A 27,688-nucleotide genomic window follows, 5' to 3' on the forward strand; every position below is an offset into this window, starting at 1 on the left:
AGAATATTTGTTGGAAACCAGCTTATCGCAGAGCCACACTTCCACTCAAGCTGCTACTGTAACGATCTGATCGACTCACCTATAAATAGTCCATCTTGCAAGCAGCCGATGCAAGTCCAAAATTAGCCGGGAGCGTGTCATCTTAAAAAAAACCGCGCTGAATTGGTGGAACGTCTCTCCCGTTCGACAGATTCTTCAAAAGACACAATTCCCTGAACACAAGAAGGGTCATTCCCCGCATCTGGTTCGAGTCGAGAGGGATTTGTTTTACGTAACACTCACGGACTTCGGATACGTTTCAAGTAGTAATCGAGCGCAGGCGAGCAATTATTCAACTCTTATACGTTTAATATATGGCTTTTTCATTTTGAATCGACCTTCTATCATACCATGTTTTCTACAAATAAAAAATCAACATGATAAACTAAAAGTATCGGTATTTTTGTATATAAATATATTCTTAGCTCGTGCTTCTTCTAAACCTAGCATCATTCCAGTTTGCTTCTTCTTTTTCGTCGTTCTAAGTGCTGGTGCCTTCTGCATTTTCGTTTTTTCTTCGATTCCTTTCAAGCATTTTTTTTAATGAAATACGATTAAGGATCACTACTAAGTTTTTTTTTGTGTTTTTTTGTTGTCTCATCTTGTGTATGTTTGTGTATAATAAAATGCATCTTTCTCTCATTTCTTTTCACGTCTGCTTGTTGCATGCACTAGACATTCATGGAAAATTAAGACAGAAAAGTGGTCATGCGACCAAAAGATTGTCAAACAGTAAGTTAAAAGAAAGGTTAGTAAGTGTTGGTTACAACGGTAATTGCAAAGCTTTCCGAACAAATTACGACTCAATTAAGCTTGGATTCCAATGTTTTCCAGACCTTTTCGATTCACCTTCACCTTCAACTTTTTTTTCAAATAATTTGTACGAACTTTTTTGGAAGAACCGGAGATTTGTTTTTTTTTCTTGGTTTTCGTGTGACTTTTTTTTATTATTTGCGACAATCCGTTTGCCATACTGTCTCATCTCGACGGGGTTAATTCTCTGCTAAACTGTTGGCGATCAGCCAGGCGACAGCGCGCGCGGTAATAATAGCTAGAAGAGCATTCTTTGTTTTTTTTGTGTTGTGTTTTAGCAAATCTGGTCACACCTGTGCTGGTCGCAGCTTAGCTGATCGTGGTCGTGGCCTGGCTGCTGGCCACCATCGCCGGAGGTGGTTGCGCTATCGGGGCGTCAAAGTGCGCCGGAACCGTGGTCAGAGCGTCCGCGGTTGTGCGTGTCGTCGAGCAGTTCTGCAAGAGGTGGGGCGTTCAACATTAATTAGAATTCGCGCAATTTCGGCTGACGGCGATGGATGTTCTGAATGAATGTGGGCGGGCGTGCCTAAATGTTGATTTTTGTTTGCAATTTCGTTCCCATAAAAAATCGGTGACTGATGGCTTCCGATTAGCCGCAGACAATTTCAATTTGGTGGCGGATGAGCAATGGTTGCAGTTATTTGATAGCTTTTTCATGCAAATTTAGTAAATTGGTATTGTTTTAAGCCGTGTGGTTCCCAAGCATTATTGGAAATTAATCTCCTTTGACCTCCAGATGTTATCCAAAATGGACCGTTTGTTTATTCAGTTTGGAAAACAATGCCAAAATTTTCAATTAAGTACGATGACTCGAGCTTGAATTTAACGCTGTATAACAAAATGTTACCAATGACATACAGAGAAGGGTTTTTCGTATTGATTTGGTGTCTTCGACAAAGTTGTAGGTATGAAGACGACAATACAAAAAAGTTACACTCTAATCTATCTAATCTAAACTAGAGAGATATTTGTTTAACTGAAATTCTTTTTTTTTCGGATAAAAATCAACCAGTAGAGACGATTTTTTCCTGTTTTTTACGTTCGAACTTGATAAAAATATGTTTTTCAATTTGCCATCATTTTCAATTGCAGAAAATCAAAAATATGCTATTTTTACCTAAAACCCATGAATAAGAGCGTCCAATTTCCCGTCCCGGAAAAAAAATCCTCAGGATTTCCCGAAATAAAATATTTCCCGTTTCCCGGTATTCTCGAAATTCAAGCGGAAGTATACATTTTCTTAACTTTTTGACACCAATATTTTAAAAATATACAAGAAAAATTAATGAGAGAACCTTATTCGATTTTATTCATTTCAATCGACTGTTCATATTGTAATAATATATTTTCGTCCCACCCGTGTGGATCAATCGGACCGCGCACTAGACTCACAATCCAGAGGTCGCTGGTTTGAATCCCGCGGCGGGCGCTCTAAAATTCTTTGTGTAAATATGGGTATTCGGCGCCGTCGCTCCGTGCCATACTTCCATACACTAAGGAGCCCAGGGCGGCGAAGTCCTTGTAGATAAAAAGGAAGACACTAGTGGTTGGTACTAGCAATGGTGGCCGACAGCTATAAAGTCAACTTCGTTTTTCGTTCATATTGAACTAATCAGCTTGTCTGTAAATTGCATGTCAAGGTTTGATTCAGATAATATTTATTTCTGAAGCATTCACAACTGGGAATAAATTATGCTTATTTGCTGGGCAACAAAAATAACGCTATTATGGCATGAAAATAAACAATTTTTTTGTAGCCTTTTTTTAACATTTTTTTTGTTATATCATTCGAAAATAAGATATTAACCCCTTCTGGCCAAGATCACAATTGAGATATGTTTAACGGTGCACATCAACCAGAGCTTTTGCACCCAGATTTTTGTTACAGACATTTTAGTACCTACAAAACTGCGGGAACTATCGATATGATTTTTCATTCATCCCCTAAAGTACTGTCTACAAAGTAATTTACAACAAAGTTTGACTAATTTTACAATCGCGTTGTTGCGGGATTTGGTCCGTAAGTTTGACAATTTCGGAATAATAAGACAACAACTTCCTTCGTTGCTGTGCACCCTTAAACTTGTTTGTTTACCGTGACCAAATTGGATGGAAAGTGGATTGATATTTTTTCAAAGAGGGTTGTACAAGAAGAATTGGTTTGAAAATATTCGAAAAATTATAGTATGTAAGGCCGGGGGCGTAAGTGGGTTAATTATGAAAAGCATGTATTGTTTAAGAGGCAGTATTTGTAAATGTTGCTCGGTTTGTTCTAGAGGTCGTATCGAGGTGCTCCGATTTGGATGAAATTGGGGTAAAACGGGCATTGAAGTTTGAGGTCGAAAAAACATAAAAAATCTTAAAATTGCTCGCATTTCTGTAAAACTTCATCAATTCCAACTCTCTAAGATGCATTCGAAAGGTCTTTTGAAGCTCTTCAATATGTGCTACAGACATCCAGGATTGGTTTGATTTTTTCTCATAGCTTTTGCAAATTACTGTTAAAAATGGATTTTTTTAAAACCTTAATATCTTTTTCCAACAGCCTCCAACACCCATACTCCCATAGGTCAAAAGATAGGTAATTTCATGGACTATAAGCCTATGGTATTAACTTTTTGGCCAATCGCAGTTTTTCTCATAGTTTTACAATTATTTTATAACATACATTTTACAACGTTAGTTTTTGCCTTGTAGGCCGTCATAGCGGCATTTTTTGGTCTCATTTTTGTCATATTCGGAATCCTCGAACGATTCACAGAGACAAATTTAAAAGCATTTTTTTGGTTGTGGTTGTGTATAAAATAAGAATTTGTCAATTTTCTTAAAGTTGTATGAATTTTTCAAGCAGTTAAGCCATTAATTAAACCTCGCACTCATTTGTTGCTGTTCTATACAATTTTGTTGCAAAATATTAATCAGAAGCGGGATCAGAATAATTTTCGATAAATTTCTAATTTCTAAAACGGAACCAAAAAAGGCATTTTGAGAGCCATAGAGAAGTATTGGCAATTTAATTTTCACGGAGTTATAAATGTTTGAGTAAATAATAAATTTTAAACCAACATTATTTTTAAAAAATAATTATTTTGCTAAAATCCTGCTCAAAAAGGACTATATTAAAAAGCTCGTTGACCTACCTTTAAGTAATTGTCGACTCAAAAACGAAAGACGTTTCAAACGAATTTAAAAGTTTTAAATTTGGCAACCCTGCCTCAAGTTATGACCACTGAGGTGATATTTATTTATGTATGGGTCGAGGGAGGGGGGGGGGGGAGGAGGCAAAAAAATATATAAAAATTTAAATAACAAGCCATACTGTCTACATATGAATGAAAAAAAAGTTTTAAAATACATTTTACACTAGTTTAAATGTTTTGCAATCATTAGTTTTCAAAAAATGTAAGATTTGACAAAAATAAAAATTTATGCGAGAAAAAACTTTCTGCGACAATAAACATTGAAAATTTTCAAGAGATTTTTGAATAAACCAAACATATGCTAAAAATGATTCTAAACATAAAGGAATGCATTTTAAATTGATTTCAGGTGATTGCACTTAAATTTCCATCGAAATTTTGGAGCTTTTTGATTTTTTTTTTGCATTTTCATACAATTTTTGTATGGCCAGCTGACAAAATTGTATGGGGACTTGTATGGCTGAACCAATGCCACAAAATGGCTTCTATGCTCACAGGGAGACCCCAAAAATTTTGAGCCAAATGAAAAATTACAAATAAAATCTATTTCCGGAATTCGCGAATAATTGCTCAATACACACGTAAGTTTATTTTTACCGAATTTGGTAGTTGAAAAATCGGTAATAATGAACTTCATTGCCGAATTTCGGTAAGTTTTTTTTCGAATACGGTAATTTTTCAGTTTATCGAACTGTTCAGCAGTTGAACAATCGGTAAACTTAAAAAAAAATGTTAAAAAAATCTAAGATTGAAGTGTGTATGTCCATTTCTTTAACTTTTTTTTTCGAAAAGCCGAGATAAATAATGAACCAACCCCCTATCGTAATCTAACAATTAATCGCTATTGAAATGACAAATTTAAATTTGAAAACAACTCTAACATGAGATATTGCAGTTAACAGTTGTTGTTGTTGTTGTTGCTGCTGCTGTTGTTAATCACCAACGCTAAATTTTCATAACTCAACGTGGAAATCTACATTCAGGCGCATTTCTTTCCTGCGCCGATCGGAATAGCTAACGCTCAAAGAAGCAAGGGTTTGATAAATGAGATTGGCATGACGGTGTGGACTGGGAATCTCTCAAAATGTTGTGCGTATTTGAATGATGGTGCAGGTCAATAGATAAAGTTATCTTTCACTTACCTTCGGCTGAATACGATACGTATCCACACATTCCACCTTGAGTGGAACCGTTTCCACTTCAAAATCGTACCCGTAGGAACGCACGATGAGCAGCGTGTGCAGTGGCACGTTGATGTACGGAACGTCGTCTAGAAATGAACGGTTCAATAAGGTTGAGGTGCTCCCTTCTTCAACTCATTAATAAAAGCTTACCAGGTCGGGTGCCCTTGAAGTACGCCATTATGCACCGCAGCACGGCCTGGTGGGACACGACTAGGACGTCCGTGTTGGCGAGAAGCGCCTGCACCACGCTGTCCACCCGCTGCAGCAGATCCAGATAGGACTCGCCGTGGGGGTAGCGATACTTGAACTTGTCCTGGTCACGCCACGCAAACTCCTGCGGGAAGCGCTCCTGAATCTCCTCGTAGGTCAGGCCCTCGCAGATGCCCGCGTCGATTTCGTTCAGATCTTTGATGGCCGTTCGGGGTCCCGGGATGTTCTGCACGGTGCGGATCGTTCGTCGCAGCTCGGAGGTCCAAATCTGAGAGGGAGTTTGTGTTAATCGTTGGATTACGGCTAATGACAAATATGACGCTTACCAGCTTAGGTTTTGGGCAGTCGGGAGCTGATCCTGGACCTCCAAGTTGTCGCGCCAACCGCTCAGCGTACTTCATTCCCCGAGGAGACAGATCTGCATCGCCACCGATTCGTCCCAAAACGTTGTACTCAGATTCGCCGTGCTGAAAAACAAAAACAGTTCAAATTACTAACCTCCCCGTACGACTTCAAACCCCGTCCAAACTCACTCTACTCAGATAGAACGTCCGATGCCGTATGACCGGAATGGCCAGCACGCCCAGAATGGCCGTCTGGATGGCTCCGAGCACGCCCCGGGCCGTAATCGAGTGTAACCGCGCGTCCTCCGAATTGTTGACCGTGATCAGTGGTCCCTCCAGCGGTGAACACGCCTCAAACAGGGCCGAGTGCAGCTCGTTGCTTTCGCGCAGTCGCCGCTCCCAGTCGACGTTCTGGTCCAGGTTGTGGTAGAACGCGACCGTGTCGTCGATGTTCTCCCGGAGACACTTGTCGGTGCAGCTGAACTCGATCAGCAGATGGTGGAACACTTTCTCGCTGCAGAACGTGGCCAGCAGCTGGCGGGACTGCCGCGTCAGGTGCATGCCGTCAATGATCTGGGAGTTGCGTGGTAGATATTTAGTACAGAGTTATGCGGGAATTAAGATTTGAACAACTTACCGCGACATTATTGCTCTCCTTGAAGAACAGTGAGATTTCCCGGAGAGTATCTGCAGTGGCAGCGCTTTCCACATTGAAGACTGTGGAAAAAAAGCGTTTATTAGATTTTTATTCAGAAATAAGTTGAAGTTTAGGATCAAGGTATAGCAATTCCATCACCTTATTCTAATTAAAATTCCACAATAGTTAGGAAATTTTGATTCCTAACATATGAACCACTAAAGTGACAACCGCAAGATTAATGCATTTAGAAAAAAATATTATATGAAAAGATAAGATGACTTATCAAATTGCACAATTATTTATCTATACGCAAAATGACATTATCACCATTAGATAACAGCATTGGGTGGTAGCTAAACAGCTACAGATAATATGATAAGGTAAGCTTTTAGGCACGCGATTCCATTTACATTTATTAGCAGCTGCGAAGCTGAACTTGGGAGGCAGTCCTTTAAAATGTGTCCAAAATTAAAAAAAAAACATAAAAAATTTACAAAAAATAATAAGCAATATTTCTTATTGAACAAGTCCATTTTATCGAAATATCCTAATATTCCAAGATATAATAGATGATAATGTCAATAGTCTTGATTATCCAAAGTCCTCTAAAAAGATGACTTCGGATAAAATCTTAATAAAGTTTTTTTTTAAATCTAAGGGGTAAGATCAGATAGAAGAACCGTTATTCATTGGCAATCTTTTTTTTTCATTTTTAACAAAAAAAAGGAAGTTATGACCGATTCTTAGCGAAGCTCACCAAAAAGTCATTTTTTTCAATTTTTAATACGATTTTTAAAATAAAAAAAAATATATTTTTTTCATGATCTTAATATTGCAATGTTCTTTATATGCGTTTTTTTACCTCACACAGCGAAATTACTGACCTAATAAGGTCTGCAAGCCATTGAATGGGAGAGGAGTTTTTTTTTCATAAATCTACTTCATTCGTTGTTTTATGTAAAAGTAACTTTTTGCGTTTCTTTTTGTTACGTCGTCCGTGTCTGTCGCAAGTGACCATGAACGGCCATGATCGACAGACAACCTACTTTTTCAAAACTTTTTTTTTTCCTAAAATCGCGTTACTTGTGATGTTTATAAACAAATTCCTTATGTTTACATATCAAAATTTTTGTGGTTGTCTGCTCTAAAACTTTATGGAACATTATTACACTCCAAAAAATAACCATGCAAAGATAGAAAAAACACGACATTTTAAAATGAAATTAAAAAAAAATAAAAATTCTCAATGAAAAAAAGAACTTTCTGGGTTAATGTAGATTCGAAAAGTACATTAAATTTCCCTTAAAATTACAAGTTCTAATTTTTTTTACAGTTGAGTAACGGAAAATGGCAGAGTTTTATTTTTATTTTTTTAGTGTTTTTTTTATGAAAAATGCTTTTTTTTCGAAATTTTGAGTACGCCATCAAATTGGTCGTCCAAATTCACATTAAAGTCCCATTTGACATCAAATTTCTATCTCATCACCGTTTCAGGGTGTAAATTACCCAAAAAACATATTTTTTTGCATGTTCAAAAATGAAAGGGGTCGTACCGACCCTCCGTCACGAGATACCAAAAAAACGGACCTCGGATTCGTGATCAGGGACAAAAGTTACCCCTTAGGACAAAGTTTCACGCAAATCGAAGAGGGGTCGGGGCAACTGCTGAGTGAATTGGCGGAGAATTACCCTAATAGCATATTAAAAATCTGAAAATTAAACAAGAAAACATAAAACAAGGGAAGAAAAGTTTTTCGTAGAACAAAAGTTGCTCAAAATTACCTCTTAAACACTGGAAAAATTAATATCAAAAAGCAAGATTTTCAACGTGAAGATCATTCATATTGTCCAAAATTATTTTGATTGAATTATGTTTGATTATGCATTATGAGTGGCAAAGTACACCATTTTCAGGACTTTTAAGGACTTTTAGCTAAAATTCATCCCCGCGATGGTTTTTAATTTGTATTTTGACGTTTAGATCATTTTTTAAATTTGGTGTTATTCTTAGGCTATTCTCACGGAAATAGCGAAAAGAAAATCTTTGGATCTCCATTAAATTCAACTTTACAATCTGAAACTATCAATTTGTGATGGAGTTAGCTCGTACTTTTGTTTCAGTGTATTTTTTAAGAGAGCTCGTCAAATTTCTAAAGGACGTATTAGACTATGACAAACAGACGAATTAACTCGCTTTTTTGACAGTTCGGCAGTTTGCCTGCATTTGTTTGCAGAAACGTCAGCCTGCATACATTTCGAGCCAAACATTTCAGGGCACAAAACCAAAACGTAAACATTCGGGATAATTCCACTATTCCATTCATTAGTACACTCCCTACATGCCCTCCAAGAATCAGATTGATAACAAAAAATTTCCTATTGAAAAAATCAAAAACTCAAAAGGGCCCATAACAATGTTCACTCCGAACCAGAAAAAAAAGTTCAATTGTGCCCTATTCTTTTTCGTTAGTTTTTCGTAGTTGAGGAACTTTCTATGTTATAAAGTGAAGTTTTCATACATTCTTAACACTAATTCACTTCAAAACAACGTTTGGTTTACGTTTCACCAAAGATTTCTGCAGAAAAAAACTTCGTCGAACCACAATATTTAATACGGTCCCGCGGATCCTGTTCAGTATACCTTTGAAGAATTTTTATATTTCACATGCCTTATTCTCACCATTCGATCACAAAACTTCACCAATTAACATAATGTTCGCTGAATTCCTCATTATTTCTAACTGAACAAAAGGTCCCATAAACATCATTCAAAACAACAATCGGATGACAGCGCTTTAGTGCCCTTTCAATTCTCTTCGAAATTGCATCTATAAAGGGCCCATTATGAACAACAGTTGGAAAGCTAAAAGGGCCTAATAACGAGATTTTTTAAAATTATGAGTTTTATTGCGAAAATCAACATAAATTAAGAAGCAGTAAAGCAGAGTTGAGGATAATGATGTGTTTTATCGAATCATCAGTAAAAATACCATCAGTCATGCTTATTTTTTAAATAGGAATTGAAACAAGTTGTCCATTTTTTGCAAGCGATTTTCTCGAATCGCAGTTTTTGCTTTTGTGCCCTAATGAAATGTTTGGCTCGATTTGGCTTTGTTTGGCGCAAACAAGTTTGCGAGTTTGGCAAACTGTCAAACACAAAAAAGTACGAGTTTGCTTGTTAGTTTGCCATAGTCTAACACCTCCTTTACACGTTTGTCGTTGACCACTGTTTGATGCAATGTAACGACTTCGAGATACTGCAATAGTTCTCTAGTAAAACTGGAATTGCTCTTAAGCGAAATCAGTTTGATTTGTTTGTTTTAGTTTAGTAATACATTGTTTACAAACCTTGTATTACTCCATTATAACTTGTTTTTAACTACATACACAAATTAAACCATAATTTAAAAAAGTAAAAATAATACAGTAAAAAAATAGGCCTTCTTGACAAGCCCTTTTCAAATAAAATGTCATAATTAATGCTTTTAAAGTTGATACATTGAAAGATTGAACCATGATTTTTCATTACAAAGCTCTACATTTTTAAAAATCATTTTGAAATAACTGCAAATTTTCCGCATTGATCTGTTACAATTGGGCAGGAAATTCTTCCAATTTAAAGAATTAAATTTTACTCCATTTCCGGCATAAGTGCTATGGAATCATTCTAGAACACCAAGCGCCTCCATGGAATCATTCTAAGCATGGAAGATTTAATGGAGGCGCTTGGTGTACAAAACATTATTCAATAACATTTATGACAGAAATTGATAGGAAAATCAACAAACATTATCGATTGAAACAGTTTCAGGTAGCCAATTTCTTCAAAGATTGACGAAAAATCTGCAGTTTTTAACATTGACTTTCACAATACTGCGCTGTGTCATTGTTTGCACAATATGTTTGAGATGATAATCTTTTGTAAACCCTGGTATTATTTCTGCAAATTTCAAAAACATATTCTATCTTTGCACAAAATTTGTATCCTCCAAAAACATACACCGTTCTTCTGTATTTACACCTCGCACATCGGTTTGTTGTTCTGTTTAGCTGTTGATGCGATCTTCTTTGCACCGTTTCGGACGACTCGCCAAACCGGTGAATTCCATTCACCCTTAACCAAAATTTGCTCGCTCCATATAAAACAACACTCCACTACGGAGCATTTCGCTTGACCTTGACCGGTGTCATTCATGAATTAATCCCGGGATCGATGTTTTCACTTTCGTTTCGGGAATTCCAACTTGGAAAATGTCCAGTAATTGGAGGAAATTTTCATTCTATTTATTTTTTTTCTGAGGATTCTGAGAAGACTTCCCTGTTTGCGTGTTACACCTCTTTCGATGTAAAACGACAGTAAATTTACATGAACCTTGAGAGTTATTCTAGGGAATGGAAGGCCACCTACCTTTGGCGCTGTGACCCCGCCAGTTAAGATGGCGGGCCACCTTGTGGGCGGCCAGCGATTTCCCACGGCAGGGCAGTCCCACGATGGTCACCACGAGGGGTGCCCCAATGGGGCATGGCTTGGCAGCCAGTTCCGGCTTCACGGTGGGACGGGTTCCTGTGAGAGAGAGAGGAAAGGGGAGAAAATAACGCGTTAGTGTCGTCTTTTCATGTGTATCAATAAAAAATGAAGGTAATTCGGTGCGTCTGTTTTTAGACTCGAGAGGAGAGTATTTTTAAAGTCGATTTAATAAAAACAGATTCAAGCAAGTTGAAAAAACATAAACAACCGTCCCGTGGAAAACGAACACACATCGGGTGTGGAAGTACAGAAGAAACGCGTGAATACGTACACAACAAAGTTTTTGAGAGATTGAAGAACTGAAGGCAACAAAACAGTGAAAAATCTCTAGTGAGCGACGACCTCGACGAGTTTATCGAAATTTTGATGAACAATAGTTAACTAGACGCAAAGCACACGCATACACAAACACACACACACGCTCGTTAAATGTGTGCAATCAATTTTATTCGGTTCATTGTCGACTTTAATCGGATAATTGCGCGAATGTGCACCGAGAGAGCAAAGTAATAATTTGAAAAACAAAAAAAGACTAAAGTGTATCCCCACAAGCCCCAACAAAAAAAACACACACACACACACGTGGGGGCAGACATATTTACTTTGACCATTATTGGCATCATCACCGGTAGGAGCAGCTCCTCCGCCACCATCACCATCATCACCACAATCACCAGCACCACTATCAGCAGCCCCCTCACCAGCAGCAGCAGCGTGCGTGTCCGCGGAACAGTTCATGTGTTCATCGAAAGCGATGCAGCCGCACAAACTGACTGAAAACAAAAGTGAAATTTTCACTTCACTTTTCCGTATCGTGCTGCTGCTCCTTTTTTCTCCTTCGTTTCGCAGTGCTCGGCTGGCTGTGTGAGTGCGTGGTTTGACCTGCCTACTACTGGCAGCTACGACCGAAAAGGAGGCGACGACGACGTAAGACTTCGTGTGTTTGTGTATATCAGAGTACACTGACTTCGGCCGCGCGGATTGCCGGTCGGGATTCGAGAGAGAGACCGGTACGATGGGCATGGTAAATTTTGGGAGGAAGGTTCGGTTGATAAGAGAATGACATTTTTATTACATCTCTCAACAAAGCGCGATGAATCGAGAAAAACGAAAGATGCCGTGAGAGTTGCTCTCTTGCTTGCTATCTTGCCTTAGGTTAAATACCAAGCGGCTCCATAATCTCGTAAACTCCCAAAATTACTATGGAGACGCTTGGTGCACGAGATTTTTTCATAACTTTGATACAAAGTGAGGTGACAACCAGCCAGTGTTGCGATCCTCACGCGCTCACGCGCTCGTGAGCGCTCACTTTTCGCTCATTCGTGAGGAGGAGCGCTGCGCGAGCTAGCTCACGTTTGCCCGCGCTCACGTTTGCTCCGATTTTTTCGCGCTCGCGCTCATTTTTCGCTCACGGAGCGCTCACTTTGGAATTATCGCGAATCGAATCGTTTTTCGTTTTTGAGAAAGTTTTTGTTTTTCAATCCTAGTTAGTTTGTTTGCTTAAGGCGCAGCATGTCAGTGGAAACGTCACTTAGGAACATTTTTTAAATATATTAATTGGAATAGCTTATTTTCATTAACTATGTTTTTGAATAATAAATTGGATTCGCAAGGGTCTAATCATTGGAGACCTACAGTCAGAGTTGAAAATATAAATATTTTCGAATTAATCGGCCTTACCTTAACAATAGTTAAGGTAAACAGAGACAATTGCTGGGTGAAGGGTATGAGCGCGTAAACAAAAATGACTGAAAACCTTAAAAAAAACTTACAAAACAATGAATTAATTCAAGAAAATTTATGCGGTGGTAAGTTCGATTCAATGTTATGTGCTGAGTTGATTAAAATATAACATTAAACATTTATGTACCTAAACAGTTTGTTGGCTGCCTTTCCAACGTGCGGGTCAGAATGAGCAACCATTAAAAATAAGTCATTCCGTTTATCATTTTTTATAAAGTTAATCTTTCTCATTCTAGAAAATAGGATGAAATTGTTGAAACAGTTCTTTTTTTACATTTGAATGAAATAATATAAATTGTCATTGTTTTGTTTTACCACACAAAGTGTGGCTCCTCTTTCCCCAAGTAAATAATATTTAACACTTCCGCTACCAAGCCTTTGAAAATATTCAATTACAGATTCAATAAATGATTTTTTTTGAATATGGACATTCTCTAAAATGTTCCGAATATGAGAGATGATTATAACTTTCATAAAGCTTACTGCTGTTTTTTTAAAGGTCCATTAACACAAATTTTATTTTTTTTTGCTTTTTTTGGTGTTTTTAAAACCGATTTGAGTCCGGATTCTAAAAATTTAACATTTGCCAATTAATTAAATTTTTTGTACATATCAGTGCATCTCTTCACGTCAATGATTTTTTACATTAAGAATGAGTTAGCTCTTTGTTAGCTCACTCAAGAGTGAATCATTCTGCCCCTTGGCTAATTCTGAATTTAAAATAGAACGTATATTTCGGTTCGCCGACTAAATCCATTTCATCCAATCCATGCTTACTTATGTTTGTTTGACCACTTTCTTGTTTGTTTTTGCTGCCTGTGCTGAGATAGTTCTAGAAACTTCGTTTCAAACAGGCAGATGCTTCAACAGGGAAAAACAACTACCTACTTTGGCTCACCAGCTCACGTGAGCGCAAAACGCTCCGGTGAGCGTGAGCGAGCACGAGCTACCTGATAAAAACTCACGCTCCAGCTGGAGCGAGCACTCCTTCCGTGAGCGCTCGCTCATTCGCAACCCTGCAACCCATGTTTGCTTAACTGAATGTTTAATAACAGAAATGATTGTACTTCGTCTAGACTAGTCAAGTTCGTAGAAAATTTTCAATAGGGCGTAACCTTGGATGTAAACTCAACGTGAACTGACACTAGAGCAAGCAAGGATAGTCTGTTTTGTTTTACATTCACGGTTACGCCCTTTAAAAAGTTCAGTAATTCCGCAAATTCGGAACAGTTTACAGATCGGCCAGTAGCATAGCATAGCAAAAGTTTACAGATCGGCCAGTGTTAAAAAAATCATGGGAAATCGATAATTGAACATAATGGTTCGCTTTCGCCTTGTGTGATCTTTCGACAGATTTGTCAATAAACTGCACATTTTAATGTTTAATGTAAACAAATGAAGAAAAACAATCACTCATGAAATCCACAAATTCGGAAAACTTTTTTTTTACTAATGTAAACAAATTTGTTTTTTTTCTTCTTACAAATATAAACAAATTTGGATTCTCTCTAGAAGTGCATAATTTTAACAAAAAAAAAAAAATACTACAAATTGATGCCTTTGTGCTCTCTTGTACTAAGCTTGCTGGTTTTCTTATCTAGTTAGCATAAGAGAGCACAGAGTCATTGAAATGCTGAAACCAATAAATTCGAAAGTTTACTATGGTTTCGTAAGTAGTTTGGTTTTTTGTGTGGAATTTCCAATTAAAATGAGGTGTTTCGTAATAGTGCGAGATACAATTACATCCCATAACGGAGCATTTCCATTCGAGCAGTTTTTGCTTTTTTCTACAATGTAATCCTTATGGGAGAACTGTCATTTCTACTTCTCGAATCCGGTGCTCCATTATGAAACGAGCAATTTGGAGGCAATGTTTTGCTGCTCTTGATAAAATAGTCTTGAAATGCAGTATTTAAAAAAATGATCATCTTTTACTAGTGAAATAGCAACTATTTATAAAATAAAAAATAAATCCCCCATATTTTTTTTTAAATTTTGATTCGAAAATTAATAAGACAAAAATGTAAAAAAATAACTGAAGAACAACAAGTAAACACGTCAAATTCTTCAAATATTTGACTTGAACATTGTTTTTTATATGATTCATATTTAGATGAAATAAATCAGTTTGTGGATTATTTTTTTCATAAAGTTTATGTCCCTCGACTCTGACCAACGTCGAGGGGGGCAAAAAAAATAGAAAAATTTAAAAATTAAATTTACGAGCCACGGTTTTAACACTTAAATGAAAAAAGTGTTTAAAAATGCATTATACACCTGTCCAGTTGTTTTGCAATCATTAGTTTTCAAAATACCTAAGTATTGACGATTTTTTTTCGCAGAAAAAAGTTTTTGAGGTGCATTGTGTACAACTTTGAAAGGAGGGGGGGGGGGGGAGACGACGACATAAACTTTGAAAAATATTTGCAACGGCCTTAGTTGTGTGAAAATAAATGTATGCTTTATTTGTAAATCACAAAACAAAAATTGATGTCCATTACCGTTCATATTTTTGTTGTTGCTATCAATATTGAGTTTTTAAATTTTAACACATTGTTATCACAAACACAACACAACATTTAATGTATAGATTTAATTTGATGGAGAATTTACAATAGAGCAACACTCGCTCAAATTTGTCAATTGTTTAAAATTTAGTTGATCTTATTAAAAAAAATATATTTAATTTTTGGTTTTTCAGTTTTACCAAGATATCTTTATTGGGTTTTTAGCTATTTGTGAAACTGCAACATTATTAACTAATTAATTTAATTTGAAATTTCAAAAATCTGCTTATTTTTGTCTCCACCTGCTTCTTACAAAAAATAAGTAATCAGATTGGTTGGAAAATGAGATACTTTCTTATTTTCCTAAATTTGATTTTGACCAGAGATGGAATAATCGCAAAAAATTTCGCTTGCGAACTTTCTTCATTTCTGGAGCAACACGAGAAATGGGCGGAAAAGCATTCTGAAAGTTTGAATTATTTTGCTTTTTCTCAAGCTTCAAGTAACTTTTTCTCAAAATTCAAAGTGGGAAACAATAGCTGGCATCCCCAGCTACCGTTTAACATATTTGGATTTGTAAAATAGTTGCCTATTGCCTGAGAAATTGCAAAATTGTTGCAGCTGTCAAAATGCTTATGCGCTCTTTTCAAATGTTGCTTTAGATTTGCAAAAGAGCAGAAGGCAAAACACGCAAAACAAATTCCCTCCCGATTTTTTAAAGAAAATCAATCAGTCGAAGATTTTTTGTTAATCTCGTTGTCAGCACCACTTAACATAATTTATTTCATTTTGTTTTCAAACGTTGTTTATTTACGACAGGTGACGGATCATTTTTTTACGTGTGACGCTAGTAGTAGGTTATAAACTAAATTTGCAAAAATAAAGAAATAACAATGTTTTAGATTTAATTGTTTATCCAAAAATCGAGCATACTAACTTTTTGCGTGCCCACAATTCTCCTGATAAATACGAGGAACGACGCGCCGGGACCGAGCTTGCGTCGTCGCCGTCGTGGTTAATGTCGTCACACAGACTGCTCTGCTGTGTCTATCGAACCTACATCGTGCTGTGCCTGCATGTGGTGGAGAAATTCTATGCTGTCTGGCAGCGTCGTTTAGGTTGTTGTCGATACCGTGCGTGAAAATGTTTGTGTCCAAACAAACTCGAGCATGGAAGGATGCATGTTGGTTTGGTTTTTGGATTTTTTTTGTATCTATATTTTAACTCAATTTTTTGTGTACATTTATAGATTATTTTGGAAACAAATTTTGCTCTATGAATGATAAGTAGAATTTAAATATTTGATGACAAAATTTGAACTAATTTTGTTTACATCCCAATTCACATGCCCACACGGGTATCGCGAGAGTGTTTGGTATGTTCTCTACCACTCAAAAAGATTAAATCAACAAACGCGCGCACACCTCCAAAATTGGCTGGAACCAATACTGTCGCACCTTATCGGTCTTTTCCTGGCAGTCGTGTCTTATCGATTCTGTACTACCACAACCGTTCGCACGTTGCCCGTTTTGGAAGGTAAGTGTGTTTAGAAACAGTGAAGTGATATCATGTAAATTTTATCATACTTTTTTATGTTTTTTTAAAAAGTTGTTGTTTTTCTCCAGCATTTCCAACTGATTGAATTTCGCAAAATTGAAACCACATTTCACGCAGATCACGGCCATCAATAATCTGAAACGAATCCAGATTTGATTCACAAATTACAAAAGACTAAACAAATTTGAAATAACTCACAAAACAACGATTTTTTAAACCATCTCTTTGGTCGGTTTAGAATTGTCAAACTGAATAGCTCAAAGCTAACTCGAACCCGGTACACACACGAAGCTTGACATAAACCAATTTATAAGTATACAAATTCATTAAAAGCCTAATAAAATTAAAAAAAAAACTTTGAAAAAATATATTTTGATTTGAAAATCTGCCATACCATGAGCGTTGAAAGCCTTGAAACGCTGGTGCAATTTTGACAGTTTAATCTGGTGTGAAAACGGCGACAGAGCTCGCACCACACAGATAAAAACCAGCTCAATACCAGGCACGAGTTACACTGTGATACAACTTTAATAAAAACGTAATTTTGATGAAAAAATATTTTTTTATAATTTTGCTAAAATTCTTTAAAAAAAAGTTCCAATAATTGTAAGGACACAGCTGAATAAATAATAATCATAATATTCCAAAATAATTCAGTTCAAACCGGTGTTTCACGGTGTAATTTTACCGCCCAAGTTGGTCGGAATTTCGCACGAGTTTTCTTGGAGCGGCGGCCAGTTCCACGCACGCACAAATTTCGGGGCATGGCCCTCCGGGTTATTGCAAAATTATCCGCCATTGCCAACGGTCTTGAAAACCCACAAAAAAACACTGTTGCAACGGCCACACCACACGGTCAACAAATGGAACCGGGTGGATTTGCCCAACTCCGAGCGTAATTTGACTGTGCGGACAGCCGCCAACGCCAATGGCGATGCTCTCAAAATGCATGCACTTCGCGAGGCAGCAGACATGGGCAGCATCCCAAGATCAGTCAGCAGGCTTGGCGATGACAACATGGCGCGATCCGGCGACACTGCTGGAGTTATTAACCCTCAACGTGAATGTTTCAACTTCTTGAAATATATACAGGCTAGACTCAATTATCCGAAGCTTCGACGATTTTAATCATCAAATTACTATTTTTAAAATATGGTTCATGACAAAAAAAAATCTATTCGTCTAAAGTGAGATCAAAACACTCGAGGGTTACCTCCACCGTGACACTCAGAGAAAGAACAAATTCGCCAAATATCGCGAGCTCTAGTGCGGCGTTTGTGATGAAAAGTAAAGAGCATGGCGACACACGACTCTGCCGCAGGTCATCCAAGGCGTCTACAGAGATCGGATGTACACAGCAAAAAATTATACAAATCTTGAAGATGTTGACATTGATGCCGAAATATTACCTGTCTAGTGATGCAATATAACTTTTTAAGGTTGAAAAATCGAAATTACACATAAAACGTGTTTTCATAACGGTGCATGTGTGTGTATTTGTCGGTGTACCTATTTGGCAGTTGTGTGATGGTAACACAAAAAAAAAATCTCCACGTGCGCGACCACCATGACCACGGTGCTGGAGGACCACCACGACGGGGACGACTTGCATCAAATCTGCAACACAATTGCGGGAGTTATTGCACGTTAAAAGTGCATCGAAAGCTTTGTGCATGTTGTATACAAAATGTTTTATCCTTGCGGCTAGCAAAAAAAATGGAACATCATGAACAGAGCAAGATTCTTGCTGCAAGAATAAAAATAAAAAGTTGAGGTTGAGTCTATTGAATAATTCTCTGTAAAATCGGCTGATTTTTTGAATTTATTTTTCCGAAGTTTCAATTTTGAAACTTTTTGATATGTTTAGGGGACAAACCCCCGCAACTTTTGATCCATAGAGAAGTACGACAAAAATAAATTGCATGAGCATGAGCATGAGCATGAGAGATCACCCATGGTTGCCCCTCCGTTGCTGAACAGAACCGTAATATCCTTTCAGCACTACTTATCATAGGCTTCGACGATCTAGTGGTGTCTCCCTTATCAACAGCATGTATGAATGCGCTGAAAAGATAAAACACCATGATTGCCAAAACTAGATCAGTTGCGAATAGGTAACAGTCATTGGCCACCAACGGCGCCCGCCATGTCAGTTTGTAGACCTCGATTTTAAGGGACGGGAATGTTAGTTAGCGCAGGTTGCTACTAGGGCAGCTGATTTACTCTGTGCTTACACCCCACAAGCGCCAGGAACCTGAAAATTTGTTAGTAGGATAGGGTGATTGGTCAGGATTCATCATAGAAGATGATGATGCGACCCAAAATCGAAGTGTTTGTTGAAAGGTTTTATATATTATTCTCAAGGCAAACAATCGGATGCTGCGGATGAGACATTTCCCGTTTAACTGTTGTTAAATTTTAAATGAAATGGTTTTATCTTAGACAACCGGCTGTGGAAAGATAAAGCCAAATAATGTTTATTTTTGCAATTCCGTCGTGAAACTACTTACTTTTCCTGTCATTCTTGAACGACGAAATAGCCTACTTTTCTGTACCAAAAATAACATAATCGAATAGCAACACTTTTCAAAATAAATGCTGAAAAGTTCTACTTTTCAGCACTGAAATGGGTGCTGAAAAGTTGAACTTTTCAGCACTTGTGTCGAAAAGTAACACTTTTCGACATTTTTTTGATTTAAACGATTTATTGAAAAAATACATGAAAATTCGACTTAAAATTTCACTCAATGGGTGTTTTTCGAAATTGCAAAAAATGTTGTATGGAACTCGTTGCAAAACTTGATTTTTTCAGCACTCGTCGTATTTATCCAACTCGGTGAACCTCGTTGGATAAATGTACGACTCGTGCTGAAAAAATCCTCTTTTTGCAACTTGTTGCATAAACTACTATTATAGAATGAGGTGTTAAACGCAATGCTGCAATGATAGCGTAGTCTGATTTTTAATTATATAACCATTTAATTCATAAATTTGTTACGGAATAGACGCTACGAACTCAACCATCAAATGCCTTTCGATCTTCTTTCTGTTAGCTAGATAAGGTATTGATTTTCGTTGCCTCTCGAGCTACGATGCTATGGAGAGGGCTTAACACACAAACAACCGACGTCGAGGTCTTTTCAACACAAAAAAGAATCGCGTTCAACACGACGTTCTTTATGAATCAAAATAATTTTGTTACGCGATAAACCTAACGAACTCGGATCGTTTTTATCGAAAACTATATAAAGAGAACAAAAAAAACTCATCGGCCAACGAACGCGCGAACTTAAAAAAAATAAGAAGAAAACGAAGACCAATCACCCCATGCACACAAACAGCCACACAAAAGAGACGAAAATTATCACGAAAAAACAGGACTGCGCGTCCCCAGAAGCACTGCACTTATGACGGCATTATTCAATTATACTGACCAATCACCCCATGCACACAAACAGCCACACAAAAGAGACGAAAATTATCACGAAAAAACAGGACTGCGCGTCCCCAGAAGCACTGCACTTATGACGGCATTATTCAATTATACTGACCAATCACCCCATGCACACAAACAGCCACACAAAAGAGACGAAAATTATCACGAAAAAACAGGACTGCGCGTCCCCAGAAGTACTGCACTTATGACGGCATTATTCAATTATACTGACCAATCACCCCATGCACACAAACAGCCACACAAAAGAGACGAAAATTATCACGAAAAAAACAGGACTGCGCGTCCCCAGAAGCACTGCACTTATGACGGCATTATTCAATTATACTGACCAATCACCCCATGCACACAAACAGCCACACAAAAGAGACGAAAATTATCACGAAAAAACAGGACTGCGCGTCCCCAGAAGCACTGCACTTATGACGGCATTATTCAATTATACTGACCAATCACCCCATGCACACAAACAGCCACACAAAAGAGACGAAAATTATCACGAAAAAAAACAGGACTGCGCGTCCCCAGAAGCACTGCACTTATGACGGCATTATTCAATTATACTGACCAATCACCCCATGCACACAAACAGCCACACAAAAGAGACGAAAATTATCACGAAAAAAACAGGACTGCGCGTCCCCAGAAGCACTGCACTTATGACGGCATTATTCAATTATACTGACCAATCACCCCATGCACACAAACAGCCACACAAAAGAGACGAAAATTATCACGAAAAAAACAGGACTGCGCGTCCCCAGAAGTACTGCACTTATGACGGCATTATTCAATTATACTGACCAATCACCCCATGCACACAAACAGCCACACAAAAGAGACGAAAATTATCACGAAAAAAACAGGACTGCGCGTCCCCAGAAGCACTGCACTTATGACGGCATTATTCAATTATACTGACCAATCACCCCATGCACACAAACAGCCACACAAAAGAGACGAAAATTATCACGAAAAAACAGGACTGCGCGTCCCCAGAAGCACTGCACTTATGACGGCATTATTCAATTATACTGACCAATCACCCCATGCACACAAACAGCCACACAAAAGAGACGAAAATTATCACGAAAAAACAGGACTGCGCGTCCCCAGAAGCACTGCACTTATGACGGCATTATTCAATTATACTGACCAATCACCCCATGCACACAAACAGCCACACAAAAGAGACGAAAATTATCACGAAAAAAAACAGGACTGCGCGTCCCCAGAAGCACTGCACTTATGACGGCATTATTCAATTATACTGACCAATCACCCCATGCACACAAACAGCCACACAAAAGAGACGAAAATTATCACGAAAAAAACAGGACTGCGCGTCCCCAGAAGCACTGCACTTATGACGGCATTATTCAATTATACTGACCAATCACCCCATGCACACAAACAGCCACACAAAAGAGACGAAAATTATCACGAAAAAAAACAGGACTGCGCGTCCCCAGAAGCACTGCACTTATGACGGCATTATTCAATTATACTGACCAATCACCCCATGCACACAAACAGCCACACAAAAGAGACGAAAATTATCACGAAAAAAAACAGGACTGCGCGTCCCCAGAAGCACTGCACTTATGACGGCATTATTCAATTATACTGACCAATCACCCCATGCACACAAACAGCCACACAAAAGAGACGAAAATTATCACGAAAAAAAACAGGACTGCGCGTCCCCAGAAGCACTGCACTTATGACGGCATTATTCAATTATACTGACCAATCACCCCATGCACACAAACAGCCACACAAAAGAGACGAAAATTATCACGAAAAAAACAGGACTGCGCGTCCCCAGAAGCACTGCACTTATGACGGCATTATTCAATTATACTGACCAATCACCCCATGCACACAAACAGCCACACAAAAGAGACGAAAATTATCACGAAAAAAACAGGACTGCGCGTCCCCAGAAGCACTGCACTTATGACGGCATTATTCAATTATACTGACCAATCACCCCATGCACACAAACAGCCACACAAAAGAGACGAAAATTATCACGAAAAAAACAGGACTGCGCGTCCCCAGAAGTACTGCACTTATGACGGCATTATTCAATTATACTGACCAATCACCCCATGCACACAAACAGCCACACAAAAGAGACGAAAATTATCACGAAAAAACAGGACTGCGCGTCCCCAGAAGCACTGCACTTATGACGGCATTATTCAATTATACTGACCAATCACCCCATGCACACAAACAGCCACACAAAAGAGACGAAAATTATCACGAAAAAAAACAGGACTGCGCGTCCCCAGAAGCACTGCACTTATGACGGCATTATTCAATTATACTGACCAATCACCCCATGCACACAAACAGCCACACAAAAGAGACGAAAATTATCACGAAAAAAACAGGACTGCGCGTCCCCAGAAGCACTGCACTTATGACGGCATTATTCAATTATACTGACCAATCACCCCATGCACACAAACAGCCACACAAAAGAGACGAAAATTATCACGAAAAAACAGGACTGCGCGTCCCCAGAAGCACTGCACTTATGACCTGAAGTACGACAAAAATAAATTGCCGTGATAAAGTGCTCCGTTTTCGTGACATGGCCACTTAATGTTTGATTTTTACTAAAAATCGCAATTTTTCGATTTTTATCTACACAGCAAAAAATCCGATGGTAAAATCGCATGCAAAAGCATGCACATCACCTTCGTCAAAATAGACACTTAATATTACACGCTGCATGTACAATTTTTGCAAACACAAATAAAAAGTCGCAACCGACGGGATTCAAACCCAGCACCAACAGTAAGGACTGGTGCCTTAGCCCAATCGGCCATTAGACCGATGAAAAGCTGAAGAGATAAACGCATATATGGGCTTGACATTTCGGTCAAGTAGATTTCCCATACTGATGGGCTGCATATTTCAGGGTGTAAAATCACATAAAATTGCATAAAATAATGCAATATTTATTTTACACCCAGGCCTTTTACACGTAGCTGGATTACTACTTTTTTAGCTGTGTAATAGTGCCCATGAGAGACAATTTCTGAACATATTTTTTCGAAATGTGTAGAAAACTTCCTGAAATTTCGTCTAAGAAAAGTTGAAAATAGATTTTCTGGTTGCTGCAATACAGCGGATAAAAGAAAAACAAACAGAAAACTTTAAGAGGCAGTATTTGTAAATATTGCTCGGTTTGTTCTAGAGGTCGTATCGAGGTGCTCCGATTTGGATGAAACTTTCAGCGTTTGTTTGTCTATACATGAGATGAACTCATGCCATGGGTTTTGAAGTTTGAGGTCGAAAAAACATTAAAAGTCTTAAAATTGTTCGCATTTCCGTAAAACTTCATCAATTCGAACTCTCTTAGATGCATTCGAAATTTCTTTTTTGCAATTCCGTCGTAAAACGACTTACTTTTCCTGTCATTTTTGAAAGATGAAAAAGCCTACTTTTGTGTACCAAAAATAACAGAATCGAATAGCAACACTTTTCAAAATAAATGCTGAAAAGTTGTACTTTTCAGCACTGAAATGGATGCTGAAAAGTTGAACTTTTCAGCACTTGTTTCGAAAAGTAACACTTTTCAACATTTTTTTTTATTTAATTGATTTATTGACAAAATACATGAAAAACGAAACGAAACTATTGGCACTACGCCCCCCGGGGCATGGCCTTCCTCTAACGTGGGATTTCTGCTCCAGCGCCTCTGACGAGACAGGAGAAACCGGGACCGACGTTTTACTTCACCATCCGATAGAAGCTCAGTGGATAAGGCGGGAATCGAACCCGCGTCTCATAGCATCATCGGGATCGGCAGCCGAAGCCGCTACCCCTGCGCCACGAGACCCACAAAATACATGAACATTTGACTTATAATTTCACTCAATGGGTGTTTTTCGGAATTGCAAAAAATGTTGTATGGAACTCGTTGCAAAACTTGATTTTTTCAGCACTCGTCGTATTTATCCAACTCGGTGAACCTCGTTGGATAAATGTACGACTCGTGCTGAAAAAATCTTCTTTTTGCAACTTGTTGCATAAACTACCATTGAAGCACTTTAAAATGTGCCATAGAAATCCAGGATTGGTTTGACTTTTTCTCATAGCTTTTGCAAATTACTGTTAAAAATTGATTTTTTTAAACCTTAATATCTTTTTGCAACAGCCTCCAACACCCAAATGTCTGCCTGTGTGGATCAATCGGACCGCGCACTGGACTCACAATCCAGAGGTCGCCGGTTCGAATCCCGAGGCAGACGCAAAAATTCTAAGTGTTAATATAGGTATTCGGTGCCCTCTCCCCGTGCCATACCTTCACACTTAGGAGACCCGGGAGGCGGAGTCTTGTCGCAAAAAGAATGATACACGCCTGTGGATCCGTTGACAAAACCGCAAGGTTTAAGAGGGCCACATTATGAAGTGTTACGTCGATTCCGTTTCCAACACCCATACTCCCATGGGTTAAAAATTAGGTAATTTCATGGACTATATATATTAGGGTGGGTACGTTTTTCAAAAAGTTCTCGGATCAAGTTTTAGTATGGTTCCCCTTGTAGGGCATGCCCATAGAGACTTTCATGCCAAATATCAGCTCATTTGGTTGTAAACTGGCTGCGCGCATCAGGGTTAAAGTTTAGATGGGAATTACTATGGGAAATTGGAACTTTTTGTTCAAACGCTCCTACAGGTCTGGGAAAATCACGCGCCAACTTCTGGTATGGTCAGGCCTATGGGGAATGGTCTGGAGAACACTTTTCCCGAAGAGAGCATATGGATTCGTTGTCCCTAGACCTGGCGCATCGGCAAACAATCCGATGTCTCCGGAATCAACGGTTTTCCCTCAAAAAGCATCAAATTTTCCTAAGCATGCTATGAAAGCTTGATGAACACCGCGACGCCAAACGTCAGGCAGCTACCACGTGGTTGAAATATTTGCAAAAAAAATACAAATTTGCTATACAAAGATTCTGAATTCGACTAAATAATATCAGAATTGCTCGAAATGATAATTTTCTAGTTAAAAGAAGGTTTGCAATTGAATATTCCAGCCGTTTCTCACCCACGTGGTAGCTGCCTGACGTATGGCGTCGCGGTGTTCATCAAGCTTTCATAGCATGCTAAGGAAAATTTGATGCTTTTTGAGGGAAACCCGTTGATTCCGGAGACATCGGATTGTTTGCCGATGCGCCAGGTCTAGGGACAACGAATCCATATGCTCTCTTCGGGAAAAGTGTTCTCCAGACCATTCCCCATAGGCCTGACCATACCAGAAGTTGGCGCGTGATTTTCCCAGACCTGTAGGAGCGTTTGAACAAAAAGTTCCAATTTCCCATAGTAATTCCCATCTAAACTTTAACCCTGATGCGCGCAGCCAGTTTACAACCAAATGAGCTGATATTTGGCATGAAAGTCTCTATGGGCATGCCCTACAAGGGGAACCATACTAAAACTTGATCCGAGAACTTTTTGAAAAACGTACCCACCCTAATATATATGGCCTACGGTATTAAAATTTTGGCCAATCGCAGTTTTTCTCGTAGTTTTTCCATTTTTCTATAACAAACATTTTACAACGTTAGTTTTTGTTCTGTAGGCCGTCATAGCGGCACTTTTGGGTCTCAATTTTGTCATATTCGGAATCCTCAGACAATTTCACGTAAGTTAGAAGTATTGGAGTTGTAAATTTGATTTTAAAAATAATTAACTAAAACATTTTTGAAAAAAAAAAAAAAATAGATCTTATTTACCCTGTGATCAATACGTCAAATCAAGTATCAAGTAGGCGAATAAATGTTGAACCCCTAATTCAACAAATTGTTTAAAAAATATTTTAATTCATTCTAAATGGCATTTTTCCACCTGACCTGACCTGTAACACATTGGTGAAAAACTCGCTCTTAAGTTTTCAACGTCTCACCTAGAGGGTAACGATTCTCGAGATTTTGAATTTCCCGAGAATCGAGAGTTTAATTTGGCCATTTCCCGGGAATTCCCGGGACCCGGGAGTTTTTTTTAATTATACCAATACAATTTAAAAAGGAAAGGTCATAAATTTGTTTCTTTTCAATGAATTCAGTTACAATTCAATCAGTTTATTAAAGTAGCCTCATTATTTCAAGGAACTATTTCAACTTTTAGATTTTTTTTTCTGAATCTGCAAATACAAGATCGTTTTTTGCGGCTTTAGGGACTCAAAATTGTAGTTTAAAATGTTTACGAGTCTTAATTCGCACAGAGTGATTTTTCAAATGTTGCACAAGCTTGTTGCATGAACTTGTTATAAGATTTTTGTGACGTAAAAAAATAGCAAATGTATTATTTCCCAGTATCGGGATTTTTGCAATATGACACATAACAACTCAAAACAATTTACATCAAAAATGAAATTGCTATGCTCGAGAGAGGATATGGAAATTGAACTTTTTGAAAAGGGCTTTCCCTATTACAAATAATTAAACAAAAACTTCAAAAAAAATCATTTCTGGGATGTACCTAACTGCTAAGTATGCTTTAAGGTAAATTTTAGGGTTTACATGTTTTGGGCTTGTCTCAATTATAGTTATTGGAACATTCGACAAGTTAACATCGAATGTTTTAAACCATTTCGAATTTTTCGAATGTTTTTCTAATTAGTTTATAAAATTTTACTTCGATATTTTTATGAGTATAAAATTTCCCGGGACTATCGACCAAATTTCTAGGGAATCGAGAGGCCAAAAATGGTCGATTTCCCGGGAAATTTTTCCCGGGAATTCCCGCTCGTCACCCTCTAGTCTCACCCAATCAGCCCCCCATTTTCTTTTGTCAATATCTCAGCAAATGATGTTCCAATTTTCAAAAAAACTGAAAACTTTTGGAAATTGTTATATCTTTACGAATAAAATATTTTAAAAGTTTTTAATCAAGAAAAACATTTTAAAACGACAAAATATTCAATAATACGCCCTATTGAAATGATAGGCTAAAGTCCAACATTTTCAAAATATGTTTTTCGAAAAAATCATAAAATTTGTCATTTTTTCATTTGTGTCCGGTGAGAATTGCTCTATTGTGCAAAAACTCGCTCCACAAGCTGAATATTGTTCTCTGGTCTATTTTAAGGATTTATGCTAAATATAAACTTATTATTATTTTGCATGAGCTCCAGCCGGTTACCAAAAAATGGGTTAATCTTTACCAAATTCGCTCAAAATTGGTACATTTCCTTAAAAAGAAAACTGTTTCCTGCTTGTGAAGCACAGGTAAATTTTTCTGGGTTCCGAATAAATAATTATAATTAAGAGAGACACAAACTCATTATATTTTTTTTTAAAGCAATAATTTAAAGTTCTACGACCGTTTCGTAAATATTAAATAATGATATTAATTGATATTGGTGGTTTTTCGTCCTTTAAAAAGTACAAAAAATATAATAAAAAAAATTACGTTTTATGGAAATTTCGCTGATAAGAGTGAAG

At 37.8% G+C, this 27,688-nt stretch overlaps 1 protein-coding gene across 5 annotated transcripts in view; it reads right to left on the minus strand.

Moving 5' to 3' along the window:
* Positions 1-324: 324 nt before the first annotated feature.
* Positions 325-27,688, minus strand: part of LOC120416305 (6-phosphofructo-2-kinase/fructose-2,6-bisphosphatase 1-like) — a 183,589-nt gene continuing 156,225 nt past the window's right edge. For 2 of the 5 annotated variants that reach the window (XM_039578026.2, XM_039578025.2), the window contains 7 exons: positions 10,839-10,994; positions 6,428-6,507; positions 5,980-6,363; positions 5,773-5,913; positions 5,387-5,714; positions 5,195-5,322; positions 325-1,287 (listed from right to left, as the gene is read on the minus strand). In XM_039578026.2, coding sequence (XP_039433960.1) covers positions 1,162-1,287; positions 5,195-5,322; positions 5,387-5,714; positions 5,773-5,913; positions 5,980-6,363; positions 6,428-6,507; positions 10,839-10,994 — 1,343 coding nt within the window. In that variant the 3' untranslated portion in view covers positions 325-1,161. Of the gene's footprint in view, positions 1,288-5,194; positions 5,323-5,386; positions 5,715-5,772; positions 5,914-5,979; positions 6,364-6,427; positions 6,508-10,838; positions 10,995-11,166; positions 11,207-11,560; positions 11,789-27,688 lie in introns of those variants that run through there. The other 3 variants (XM_039578023.2, XM_039578024.2, XM_039578027.2) reach the window with 3 other exon arrangements.

The sequence above is a fragment of the Culex pipiens genome, chromosome 2 (genome assembly GCF_016801865.2).
Source record: "Culex pipiens pallens isolate TS chromosome 2, TS_CPP_V2, whole genome shotgun sequence".
Lineage (NCBI taxonomy): Eukaryota > Metazoa > Arthropoda > Insecta > Diptera > Culicidae > Culex > Culex pipiens.